Source organism: Vigna umbellata, chromosome 2 (genome assembly GCF_029865625.1).
Source record: "Vigna umbellata cultivar VRB3 chromosome 2, Vumbellata_1.0, whole genome shotgun sequence".
NCBI lineage: Eukaryota > Viridiplantae > Streptophyta > Magnoliopsida > Fabales > Fabaceae > Vigna > Vigna umbellata.
The window spans coordinates 5621080-5634217 of record NC_142166.1 but is presented as its reverse complement, the minus strand read 5'-3'; the positions used below and the strand labels follow the sequence as shown (position 1 = coordinate 5634217).

General features: G+C 33.0%; 1 protein-coding gene across 4 annotated transcripts; it reads left to right on the top strand.

Annotated features, from left to right (window-relative positions):
* Window positions 1-2145: 2145 nt before the first annotated feature.
* LOC124839289 (uncharacterized) lies at window positions 2146-13025 on the top strand. Of its 4 annotated transcripts, none has more exons than XM_088105868.1 (14): window positions 2146-2471; window positions 3414-3588; window positions 5593-5676; window positions 5834-6075; window positions 6156-6399; window positions 6827-6906; window positions 7918-8002; window positions 8302-8433; window positions 8524-8637; window positions 8784-8831; window positions 9355-9439; window positions 11665-11712; window positions 11787-11852; window positions 12698-13025. In XM_088105868.1, the coding sequence occupies exons 1-13, from the start codon at window positions 2281-2283 to the stop codon at window positions 11813-11815; spliced, it is 1557 nt and encodes a 518-aa protein (XP_087961994.1). In that variant the 5' UTR covers window positions 2146-2280; the 3' UTR covers window positions 11816-11852; window positions 12698-13025. The 4 variants fall into 4 exon arrangements, with proteins under 4 accessions (XP_087961994.1, XP_047171017.1, XP_087961995.1 ...); XM_088105869.1 differs by lacking the exon at window positions 12698-13025 and adding an exon at window positions 3132-3217 and having other exon boundaries at window positions 2334-2471; window positions 11787-12359; XM_088105870.1 differs by lacking the exon at window positions 12698-13025 and adding an exon at window positions 3175-3217 and having other exon boundaries at window positions 2338-2471; window positions 11787-12359.
* Window positions 13026-13138: the final 113 nt, after the last annotated feature.

Below are 13138 nucleotides of genomic sequence, written 5' to 3'. Positions count from 1 at the left end.
AAAATGAGAACTGTACCATACATACTCGGTTGGTCGCTGAACTAGCTTAAGTGGCGGCCTTTCTTCAATTTTTTTTACTGTGTTCACTTTTTCTCGCTCACTGCATTCAAATTTTTTTTTTCTTTCGATTTCGGTTCTTCCATATATTGTTAGACAGTGTGCATGAAGACCCGCTACATATTGATTTACTCGATCATTCATCCTTTCATTCGAATGAGTAATAATCATGTACTATACGGACCGGACAGTCCAGAAAGAGTAGCATTGAATTGACCTAACTCGACGGTTGTATAAGATCAGCCGGTGGGTGACCTGGGTTGTTAAGACCATGATTAAGATAAATAGTGATTAGAGTCATTGGGTTAGAATTGGATCATGATTAACTTTTTACTAATCCCAAACCCATGACAAGAACTATAAATACAGATCAAAGGTAAGTTGTAGATATGTTGTATTTATTGAACATTTATTACTGTTCTATTGAACTGCCAAACGGTTCGACTTTGGTATCGGAGGATCTTTGAGAGGTTTCCTTCAGACGGAAGAGTAAGACAACGAAGCTTAAAGCAACACCGGACGACAAGAAAACAAATTGTGAAGGAGTTTGGTGACTCAGCTCCATAACCGAAACAAGAACAATATTAGTATAATTAACCGAAACAAAAACAATAATAGTATAATTAACCAAAACAAGAACAATAATAATATAATTAACCGAAACAATAACAATAATAGTATAATTAATATGTACATTGGATATTGTCGCCGATGAAAGTTTTGGCTTCAGTTCAGCATATTGAATAATTAATTAGCTTCTTCCAGTCTTTGACTAATATAGAATGGCCTCTACAAACAAAGTATGTTAATATAGTTTTTAGAAATGGAAAGTTGTTTGTACAAGTGGTTGAAACTTGTGTTTATTAAATTATGTTTATTTTTCAGGTTAAGAATAATCTTCACTACAAATATAGTTGACTTCTGAGAGGAAAACTGTAGAGTGCTAAATAAACTCAAATTTATAAAGAAAATAGATTTTTGGCTATATAATTTTTGGTATATATTAGGTATGTTAGAAGATTAAAATTAAAAGATGACTATATAATTTTTGGCTATGAGACGAGTATTGAAAAGACAGTATCTAAATGTATAATTTATTATAAGCCAATGTTTTGTGTGTGGTGACATCTTTCTATCATCTTATTTCAATTGAAACAATTCATCCTTTCCATGATCCCATTTTTAATTGAAACAAATGTAAGTAAAAAATCATATTTCCATTAACGTTAAATCCACAAATAATGAAAATGAATGTAAAGGAAGTAAAGGAAACATAACAAACAACTTAATCAACTAAGGGAGAGAGAGTGTGAAATTGTTATATATATTCTTAAAAAAATTGTATTAAAAGAAAACAATGTGTAATCTGAATATATAGGTAAACTTTGTAAATTTTAATCAATTCAAACAATTGAAATAGAATAAAAAAATAATAATTTTGTAAAAAATAAGAAAAAAAAGTTTGTAGAATTAAGAACAAGGGATAATTAATAGATATAATTTTTAAAATTACCTAATAAATAATAAACAATTTTCTAATTTAAAGCAACATATAAAGAGACGAACGGTGAAAGAACAAAGACAAAAAAAAAGTAAATACTCAATATCTTACAACAAGGGAAAAACAATAAGTACATGAGAGTTAAAATTTTTATAATAAAGAAAGAGTGATGGTTTATAAAGTAAATATCATTAAAAAATAATAAATAGAGATGATAGACCTTTATTTTTATTAAAATTTAAGAATATAATTAAGTATTAAAAATAACAAAACAATAACAAATAATAATCAACATGTTCAAACAAGGAGATTTAATTATAATAGATAAATATAATCACCGAGCTCTTTTATAATAAAAGAAAATTTAAAAATCTTGGGTATAGAAAGAAATAGGAATAAATAATGATGAGAAATATACGGCAGAATATTGGCACAGAGCAGCACCTGAAAAAGGTGAATCCTACTGCGTGGGCCTCGGATACATCGAAATCACGGTTTGTTCCAAACTCTTCATTGCTCAACACTTGTCGGACACATACCCCTCCCTGTTCTTCGTAATTGTTAAAAGGGTCTCTTAATTTGTGTTCCCTGTCACAACCATCACAATTCACAAACCACAGAGAAAAGAGAGGGAAGAAAGGAGAATAACATTGATAATAATATTAATACTAATATTAATAATATAAAAAAAGGTGAATAGTTGAGAAAGAGGAGTTGGGAGCATGGAGAATCACAAGATGGTAGCATCGGTGTCTGTTAAGGAGGAGATAGACAATAACCTTGCGGTGCAGGAAGAGGAAGATGTAGCAGATGTGGGTTCCAGCATGACCTTGGAAAGGGTCGCTGCAGCTAAGAAATTCATTGAGGACCATTACAGGTCTCAGATGAAACTCATCCAACAACGCAAAGAGAGGTATGAATACAAAATCTTATGGTAACATCGTTTCTGTTTCGTTATGTGTTGTCTGGAGTCTCTTTATTCTTTCTATTTTGGGTCTTGCTTTGGAAATGCCCTTTTACTGTGATGATTTTCTGTAGACAATTCTGTTTGAGTGGATAGGACCAGACCAGACCATTGTATATGACAATTTGACAAAGTTTTGTTGTTGGGTTTCTTAATTATCAATGTAAATTTGTTTATCACAATAAGGTAATGTGTATGTTTTTGTGGAAGCTTTGGCTGTTTGTTAAATGGTTGCATTGCATCTTTAGGGTGTGATATCTAAATGGTTTTGTTGATAAAATATCTTTTACAAGGAATCAATCGTACAGAGCATTTATTTTATCATATTGTATGAATGGGCTGGATGAGAGTGAAGCTTTTCTCTGGGATTTGCATTTTTTTTTTCCTTTTCAAAGAAAAAGGTAAATTGTTTTCTGAACACTTTATCGTTGATTCTGAAGAGTATTTAAGCTTTTCCTTCTCACCATGCTCTTGGTACCACAAAATGTTCATGTATCGATTGAAAGGGCTTTTACATAATTTTAGTTTCAGGGTGTCATATGCTATTTTGTAAATGATTAGTGTGGTTCATGCTTGTGCTTAGTTATGTGTTTCATGGCCCTTTGGCAGAGTCTTAGTTCTGACAGATAAATGTACTTGCACCCAAACACAGGAGGCTTGCAATTGTTTCTTAATTCATTGACAGAGACACTCTGGTACATGCACACAAAAACTTGAATTTAGTTATTGATGTATACTTTCATACGAAGCTTCATTTTTCATTCAAGTTATTTCTTTTTAGTAGAGTAGTCATTCTCAATGAAGGGAATTACATTTAACTAGTCATCTTCTTTCTCTTTCTAATTTTTAAAGTATATTAGTAAGTTATGGGCATAATTTTAAAATTTGCAGGCGTTTAGAGCTAGAACAGAAGTTAGCATCTGCTCATGTACCAGAAGAGGAACAGATCAATCAATTGAAGGATTTAGAGACCAAGGAAACGGAGTTTATGCGGTTAAAAAGACACAAAATATGTGTTGAAGATTTTGAACTTCTAACCATTATTGGGAGGGGAGCCTTTGGGGAGGTAGAAATATATATCATCATATTAGATAGCTCCTTTGGTTTTTTTATGTGTTGATGTTTAAACATGGTATTCTGTGTATGTTGGCAATCTGGATAGTGTATGATACCCAATTAAAAATTTTGGAATCATAACAAATAAAATGCTTGCCATACGGTTCTCGTTGTTGAAAGAGCTAACCCTTTTTTATGTGTATCCTTTGTTTATTTCTGAACAATCTATCTTCCTAAGAATATAACTTTCAGTTATGGATTTAGATTATTGATATAGGAAAATAAATAAGAAAACTACGTTGATTAATAAGGAAGCTACGTGATGGCTAATCAAAATTAATCTAATTGATATTCAGAATTAAATTGATTGACTGTGACGTAGTTTCCTTATTAATTCATATAGCATTATTATTTATCTTCCTATATCAATTTAGGATGAGGGACTAGCTGCAGGGTGAAAACATCCATGTGAGTTAATTTTTAAGTAAATGCATTTTGTATATAGCAATGTATCCAATTACTCTTCAGCTTGTACTTTGTTTGGGTTCAATTTTTTCTACATTTCATAAAATAGAAAGTCATGATCGTATAATGGTGTTTCATCCCTCATGCAATTTGTTTTTCTTCATCTTTTTTATCCTCTCAATAAAAAGAAATCACTTAGTTTGGACAGACTGAAAGACTATGGTGGTGACAATGATGCCAACATTGTTCTCTAATATTAGGATTCCAAGTGAGTTTGTGTCCTACATTGAGTAGGAATGAACAACATATAAGAAAGAAGACTCAAACTTATTGTCTTAAAATGTTGGATTAGAGGTGGTGTTTTGGTCTCTTATATGGAATGTTCATGACACTGTTGCCGAATCCCTTTAGGTATATTTATTATTTAAAGAGAGCTTGTTGGACATGTAATACAATTGTGTTACACTTGGGCATATTACCTGACTTGATGGTAAAAGTGGAAGGAAGTGAGGGAAATAATATTTAAGGCTTCTCTGCCTAGGCTTGGATACCATACTAGATAACAGAAGAGATCATGGAGAAAAGATATGTTTGAATACTCTATTTATTTTACTAAGTACTATGGAAATACAAGGTAATTAAGATATGCAAAGTAGGAAGAAAGAAAAAAAGAAAAATACTCCTATACATAAAGGTCTACAGTTGTATGGACATTGAAATTGATGGGACCTTGGGTTTTATGAGGTGCCCAAGTCTTACATTGAGTAGTCTGGAATGCTTGTTGGAGTTCTTGAGTGGTGTGGTCCTCCCCCTTGACAACTAGTTTTTAAGGGAGGGTTCCCCAAGTACTCGGATAAATGTAATGGTCTCAAAAAGAGCTACCATGCATCCACTACAACATTAACTCTGAAGGGTGGTGCTATGGTAAAGACTTGAGTAGTATGGAATGGTTGGTAGAGTACATAAGTCACCTCATTGTCCCCTTTTGACAACTAGCTTTAGAAAGAGGATTCCCCAAATACTAATATAAAAGACTCAATTTTGTGTCAAATAAATTATGTGAGTGAGGATCTTATGAACTCCAATTTTCATTGGGACAGGAAAATAAGTTATTATTATTATTTTAGAAATCTTTCTGTTAAATGATATCATGTTAAAACAACACAAATGAAAACTGTGTTTCAGCAAAAAAGTTATAATTTCTTTATGCTTTTTCCCTACCTCAATACATTTAGGATTCTCAGAATATGACAGCTAATCATGGATGGTAGAAATAAAATGTAGATTCCTTACTAGTTATTATATGAACAAAATGGTGGTTTGAATTGACTTTTGATTATACTTTTACCAAATAGTTTTTGTTTAAGTTCTTCCTTTTCTATTTTGTGTCATTCAACTATCTTATTCTTATCTTTCCTTTTCTTCTAAGAGTTAATCTTTGATTATGTACGGTAGTCATAAGTAATGTGTGGTTTTGGATTGTCTTTTTACTTTTGTTTGTATACCTCTGCCATTGAAAAGGTGTTAATTATTACACATGCTTTCACAGGTAACACTCTGTCGGGAAAAAACATCAGGTAATATATATGCCATGAAAAAGTTGAAAAAATCTGAAATGCTCAGCAGGGGACAGGTGAGTCTTGATAGTTTCTTTGGTTGAATATGAAAGTTTGTCATTTCCATATTTCAAGTTATTATTTAGAGAAAAGAAATTTATTTTTGCTATTATTTTCTAAATTTCACCATCTAATTTTTATATTGTCTAATTTATGGTTTCATTTCCATTATAGGTTGAGCATGTTAGAGCTGAAAGGAATGTACTTGCAGAAGTTGCCAGTGACTGCATTGTGAAACTCTATTACTCTTTTCAAGATGATGAACACTTATATCTCATAATGGAATATTTGCCCGGTGGTGATATAATGACTTTGTTGATGCGGGAAGAAACTTTGACTGAAACTGTGGCTAGATTTTACATTGCCCAGAGTGTTTTGGCCATAGAATCTATTCATAAACATAACTACATCCACAGGTTGGCACTTTTACATCTTAAAATTATAATCTTGTTATAAATCATAATTTTCTTTCTTACGCTTCTTCCTGTTCCCCCAGAGATATAAAACCTGACAACCTTCTATTGGACAAAAACGGTCACATGAAGCTATCAGATTTTGGTCTGTGCAAGCCACTTGACTGCTCAAGCCTATCATCTATTCATGAAATGCAGATCCTCGATGATGGGAACTTATATGATACCATGGATGTTGATGGAGCCTTGCCAAATGGCAGAAATGGTAGGCGCTGGAAAAGTCCCTTGGAACAACTACAACATTGGCAAATTAATAGGAGGAAGCTGGTAATTGTCTTCTGCCCCTGCACTCAGAGGTTATTTGATGCTTGGCTGGTTCTTACTTTTTATTTCTTACAAATTCATAATACCAATATGACACTATACAATACTAAAATGATAGTACATTTAACTTAGAGGTAGTTAAACATGTGCCATCTATTGTCTGAGCATACCAATCCCATGGCAGCAACATTCTTGAAGAACTTAGTCCAATAAGTAGAATTGTAGATCAATGTAAAGAATGAAAAAGTTTGTAATTGTTTACTTTGCACTAAGATGGTAAAATTCTTAGCTCTTTAACTACATAGACGTGTCATGTTTCTCACTAATGGTCAATGAATATTTGTGGTAATTGTTGGTTATCTCATTGGTGCATGAAATGTTGATTTCAATTGCATATCCTTCTTCAGCTTATCTATTTGTTTCATGGCAGGCATTTTCCACTGTTGGAACTCCAGACTATATTGCCCCTGAAGTATTACTGAAAAAGGGTTACAGTGTGGAGTGTGACTGGTTTGTTTTTATATTTTTCATTTTCTGTCACTTGAGTTGCATCTATCCATTTCCTGTGATAATAGTTTTGTCATTTTGAAGTGAATGCATACGATCACTTTGCTTTACCTTTTTCTTGAATGATTAGGAGTAGTATAAAAGCTCAAGGTTCCAAATTTTCTATCCAGACATTAGAGACCCTAGAATAAATTGTTCTAGAATAGCTAAATGTGTCAAGCACTATACTGTTTTGCTATGTAGCATAGTTAAACAAATTGAAGAAATTTAAACCAGAGTGCAATCAATGAAACTCCTTACGATGTATGTAGGGTAAAATTTTGATAACTTTAATTGTTTAGTAGCCCCTTTTTTTCTAGTCTTATTTAAAGTCAAAATAGTTGAGAAAGGGAACTTCTCTGACCAGTTTTAAGTTGTCATGACATTTTGGATTTAATGTGCGTATTTCAATCAGTAAACTTGAATTTGGAGTTACCCATTTCAAATTATTAGAAGCACCAGATAGATCCTTTTAGAATATTCATCTATAACTTTATATTTGATCCTGTCAAGATGTCGGACATGGGCCAAGAATATAGCCAAAGTTATCCCTAAAGTTGGATTTTGAGATTGAGTCAGGCCTTGTCTATTTCTTATAGATCCAATGAGTTGATCATATTCCTTCAAAGGATACTACATGGTGGCATATAATTGCAGTTATGACAGTGCTTGTTCAGTTGACTGTCCAAATCTTATATCAAAGGCATAATGATTTTAGATCCTGTTTAGCTTGTAAGATATTTTCTATATATTCTTCTGTTCTTCAAGAGAAGACTAGCAGAGCATTTTGTAATTAATCTATTTTATTATTGAAAAATAATGTTTTACTGGTTTTAACCTTACACTATTATTGTTTATAGTTCTTTTTACCCGAAGAAAACTATGGTTCCAATGTAAATTATATTTGCTTAAAGAGAAATGGCATCCTTTATGATGAAATATCTTCCTTGTTGACAGAGTTCTAACTTGCTGCAGGTGGTCTCTTGGTGCTATACTGTATGAAATGCTAGTTGGATATCCTCCATTTTACTCTGATGATCCTGTAACAACATGCAGAAAGGTGAGAAAACTGTGCACATACTAAAGAGCTTGCATCTGCTGTATGGTTCTTATTTTCGTAGTCTAGTGATATTTAGGTATTGCACATTTCAATGAATATTTATAATTCATAGAGAAACTCTAATAATGGGTACTTTGTCTTTCTGATTATTTAATACCTATTTTGTATACATCCTTATTATCACCATAATTTGTCACAGGGCTCACTATTTTAGTATTAAGTGCCCTATTTTTCAAAAGCACTAACATAACTGTTGAAATTATATCTACTTCTTTTTCCTTGGTGATGAGTATCTTCAGATCGTGAACTGGAAAAATCACTTGAAATTTCCAGAGGAGGCCAGATTGACACCTGAAGCCAAGGATCTAATATGCAGGTTGCTTTGTGGTGTTTCACATAGACTTGGCACTAATGGAGCAGATGAAATTAAAGTGTGTAAAATGTTTTTTTCTTTCTCCTGTAATACTCTATTGTTAAGTCATAATATTCCTTGATAATATTACTGGTTTTTAATTGATCAGGCTCATCCTTGGTTCAGAGATGTCGTATGGGACAGGCTCTATGAAACGGAGGCAGCATTTAAACCACAAGTCTTTGGAGAGCTTGACACTCAGAATTTTATGAAATTCGATGAAGTAAGACGTTACGATTTGGCAATGCTTCTTTTCTTCTTTGTCACAATAGATGCAGTGAGAATAAGCTTCTCACTTATTCTTTCATATATAGATGTCCATTTTAGTTGCTGGAATTCTGACATTATTGTAATTAATTGTGCTTACAGGTTGAACAACCAAAACCAGCTAGATCTGGATCTGGACCCTTCAGAAAGGTAGAAGCTTTACTTACTTGAAAGAATAAGATTTTTCAGACAGAGTAAATTAACTTGCCTCTGATGTTTGCTTTTATGTATTATTCAATTGAAAAAGGAAAGTTTTATCTTTACAATATTTATGTCATCATCATAATCATTGGACCCTCCAACATTAAAACTGTAGATACTCCAATTTTCGTTCAATTGAGATTCAAGAATAACTGCATGAATATATATCTATGGAACTTGCATATAACATTTAGTCTCAATTAATCATTGTAATACTGTTTTAATTCTCAAGGTTACAGTGCAATTTTTCTCTCTCTAAAGATATGGCATGTTTTCAAGGTTGATGATACTTCAGGAAAAAAAAAACTATCATTTGCTTCACACGGCTTTCCATTAATTCAAAAGCACCTACACATTCTTATGTTTATTTCATCAGTTGTAGTTGTTTACCCTGGTCAAAATTTGTCCAAGGATAAATATACATCGTTCTATGTTCTTTCCTTACAGTTTTTTGTATCCTCTTTGTTAACAGAAACTCTTAACTTCTCAAGATCTCAGTTTTGTTGGCTATACATATAAGAACTTTGCTGCTGTCAAGGGGATGCGTCAATCTAATGGTAGGTATTGTTTTCCTTGAAGTATAATTCTACAACATCAATTCATAATGCTGCATTGTCTATGTAGGAGATCGGTTGATTAATCTTCTCTGCCTAAAATCACTATTGGATTTACAAGTATCGTGCATTGTGATATGCTTTTGAGACCTCAAACATAAATATTAAATAACAAACTAGTGTATGAACATGAAACTATTAGAATAATCCTTCTTTTTAACTGTTACTCAGTTTTCATAAAGCTGTTTTTTTTTACGTATTATCTGGAAGGGTCATTGGCTCGTTCTGGTTCTAGACCTAGCCTCACCTCCCTCTTTCTCCTAGAAAAGGTACTTCGTTCTTTATTCACAAAATTGCTTCTGCAGTCTCTGTTGTCTTTCTCTTGAACTACCAATGTTACAACAGAATAACTAAAGGGCAAATATTATCTATCCAAAAGTTATCCAAAATCTCAAGTTCAATACCTAAATCTAATGGTAGTTAGTAGAGAGTGGTCAACCTCTTTTGCCCATCATAAGGAAGCCAATTGTATAGCAAGCTATCTTGTAAAATATGGGGTTCAAGACCTTATTCTTCTTTGTATTACAGACATGACTACCCCAACCATTGTCTCCTGCCTATTGAGGGACAAGTTGGGCTAGTTCTGTACTCACTTTTCCTTGTCTGTTTGAAGTGTGATATTAAGGAGAACTTCGCATTACAAAATTAGTTCGTGAGGTTTACACTAATTTTATTTATTTTATATACTATAATTTGACAAGGTAAGGTTTATTCTCATTTTATATTCTATAATTTGATGTTAGATCTCCAATACATTGATTAACGCAAAGGACATGACATCTCAAATATAGGACTAAATATTTGTGAATGGTCCGGTAAGGAGAGACATGATAACTTTAACAAACTTTGCTATGATAGATTTGACACCATTTTAGGATGTAAACTTTAAATCTTACTCAATTTCTAAAAATTGATTTGTAAAATGAAATTTACTCCTACTTACATATTATAATTTGGTTATATTTATAATTTATGGAAGACCTTCAACACTTTCTAGAGAATAAAAAAAGTCAGACTCAAGTCCTGGAATTCAGATACACATTGTCCAGGTGACATTCAACTTAGTAAATATTTGTAGACAATTATTGTTTGCACCCTAATAATTTCTTCTTACACCTTTTACTTTTTAGATTGACTATTCTAGAATGTGATCTCCAGATTAGCCAATCGAAAAGATAAAAAAAAATTGGGTTGGTACAAGAAGAATTCATTAGTGTGCATAGCATTTTCCATATAAGACTAGTAATATTGAGATTTGTTAAGGCTTAGGCTACTGCTATAAATTGTAAGAGGGGAACAGCTGTACAACCAGTTAGAAATTTTGCATTGTTGTCGTTTCCTTGATTCTTTGGGGTAATCCAATAGGAAATTAGTCAAGAATTCCTAAGAAGGTTCAATGTATTTCGTTATGAGTTATGACTTCTGCGAATGATTGCTTTATTGTAAGCGTTTCTGACAGCTATAGCCTTTGAATCTGAACTAAGTTAATAAGAAGAAAACAAGTTAGAATTATAAGTAGAATCTTTATGCCTTTAAGTTTTAGATGATTGCTCATTCGATATTCGGTTGTAAACTTGCAATGGTTTAAAAACATAAAAAATCTTAAGGTAATATGTCATACATTGTGCTCATCACTAAATCTTACAGAAAGATTAGTGCTTCCATCTGAATGCTTTTTCTTTCAATAGATATTAACTTTGGTCCCCTACGAGTATGTTGAGAGGTGAGTTTTTGAGGTAAATCGGGCGGGGGATTACTAATAAATATGTACTTCAATTGATTCTTTAAAAAAAGGACAATCTATCATAAATTATGTTCTTTTAATTTACGAATAAAAAGTTATCTTGTGTTACATTCCTCCAAACACACCCTAGAGAATACTCAATTACACTGGGGTCCCCTGCTTATTGCAACATCAAGGACTTCAATATCATCAAAATCAAATTGGAGCTCACGTAAATGAAATTTCACAACTATGCGGACTTGTATTATTGTGATATAGTCAAACAGGAATTGCTGCTACGTTGAGCTATTTATTGGCTTCCAAATTCCAAAAGTTTTGCTATTAACAGCAATGGCATATTCAACATGCATTTTCATTTCATTTCATCATATACATATTTTATAGCTGATAAAGATTATAATCACTTTTGTGGAACCTGATACAGATCCAGGTAGCATGTCACCACAGCGAACATCCATTGACTCCACACACAGTAATGGATCTAACCATGACAACTACTAGTTTACACTTCAGTTAAAACTGTTCTAACTGAACTGTTTGCTCTAGGTGATTCGGCGGTAAACTATTCCAACTGAATGGACATCACAAAATCATAGATGGTTGCATCCTCTGGTAACACCTCTTCTCATGCGAACAATGACCCTAATTTTTTTCATTTCAATTTTCATGTATAGACCTGTGTAGAAAATTAATGAGCATGGTGATGGACAAGCCTGCTTATTTTTCAACCCAAGATTACCTTACCTTTAGTGCCAACAACCACCTATCATGCATAAATTAGTGTACAGGGATATCTGCATCACTAGTGACTCCATATGTGAAAGTTTTGAAGTTAAAAGTATGTGTAATCGTAAACTTGTCACTCGGTCTTGACCACTTGTGCCGAGGTTAGCAAAGAAACACGTGCCATCACTTGTGGCAAGCAAATTCTCCTTTTCTTTTACCTCTCAATCCACCTCTTTTCCGTAGCCAGAGTTATTTACCTCCCTAATGGTATCTACACTTAAGCAACCTTTTGCTTCCATCAAGTTAGATGCAGGTCAAGTTGTTGAGTTATGACAATGTAATGTGTTGACATAATGACAACATCGAGTGATATCAATGGCAGTTTTATTCTCATTCCTAGAGCGATTGTCATTGAATCGATGCTACATGAGCTTCCTATCTATTCACGTGTCGCTTCCCTAGCATTCTGCTTTGCTGCAGTATACCACTTCAGAGATTGTTGTTTGCGTAATGCCAACGAGAATGGCAATAATGTGCAAAATCTTTTGTATCTAAACTTCTGAAGACTTGATTTCTTTATATTCTTTTTACAACAATTTGCTGATTAAATGTACTTGGAAAAGACATCCCCCGAATGAACATAATATATAGCATATTTTTAACCGTTCATTAACAATTCCATTATCCTTTTTGTATAAACAATTACATTTTTTAAGTAACTGATATGATAGGACTAACCCATAGCACGAAAGCCTTTGTACTGAAGCGATTAGTGGGATGATATGTGCATACTTGAGAAAGGAAGATGATGTGCGCTGTGGGTGACTCAGCTTGATGAGATGAGCTGAAGCCTCAGACGGGCCTGGCGTGCTTAACGACTTGAGTTTCGCAAAGTCTGTTAATACACATTGTGCATCTTTTAAAGCTTTTCAGAAGCATATTATTAAAGGTAAAGGTTGAATTGTGGATTGTGGATGTAAATATAATTTATGTTGCAGACTAGTTCATGTCGTCATAACAACAAATACTAATACTGGAATGTATATATAGCTTAGTAAATACACCCGTGTGGAAGTTGACGGTCAAATTATGTATTCTTAAACCAGAAATAATTCATCACAAAGGGAGAAAATGATGAAAAACATTTCTACCGTCAAAAGAGCTAAAACCGT

Bases quoted from the DNA above. Each gene is read 5' to 3' on its own strand.
- LOC124839289 (XM_088105868.1), top strand. From the start codon at position 2,281: ATGGAGAATCACAAGATGGTAGCATCGGTGTCTGTTAAGGAGGAGATA. The intron at 9,440-11,664 runs GTAGGTATTGTT...AACCTGATACAG, and splicing joins GGGGATGCGTCAATCTAATG to ATCCAGGTAGCATGTCACCA. The intron at 11,713-11,786 runs GTAATGGATCTA...TGTTTGCTCTAG, and splicing joins ATCCATTGACTCCACACACA to GTGATTCGGCGGTAAACTAT.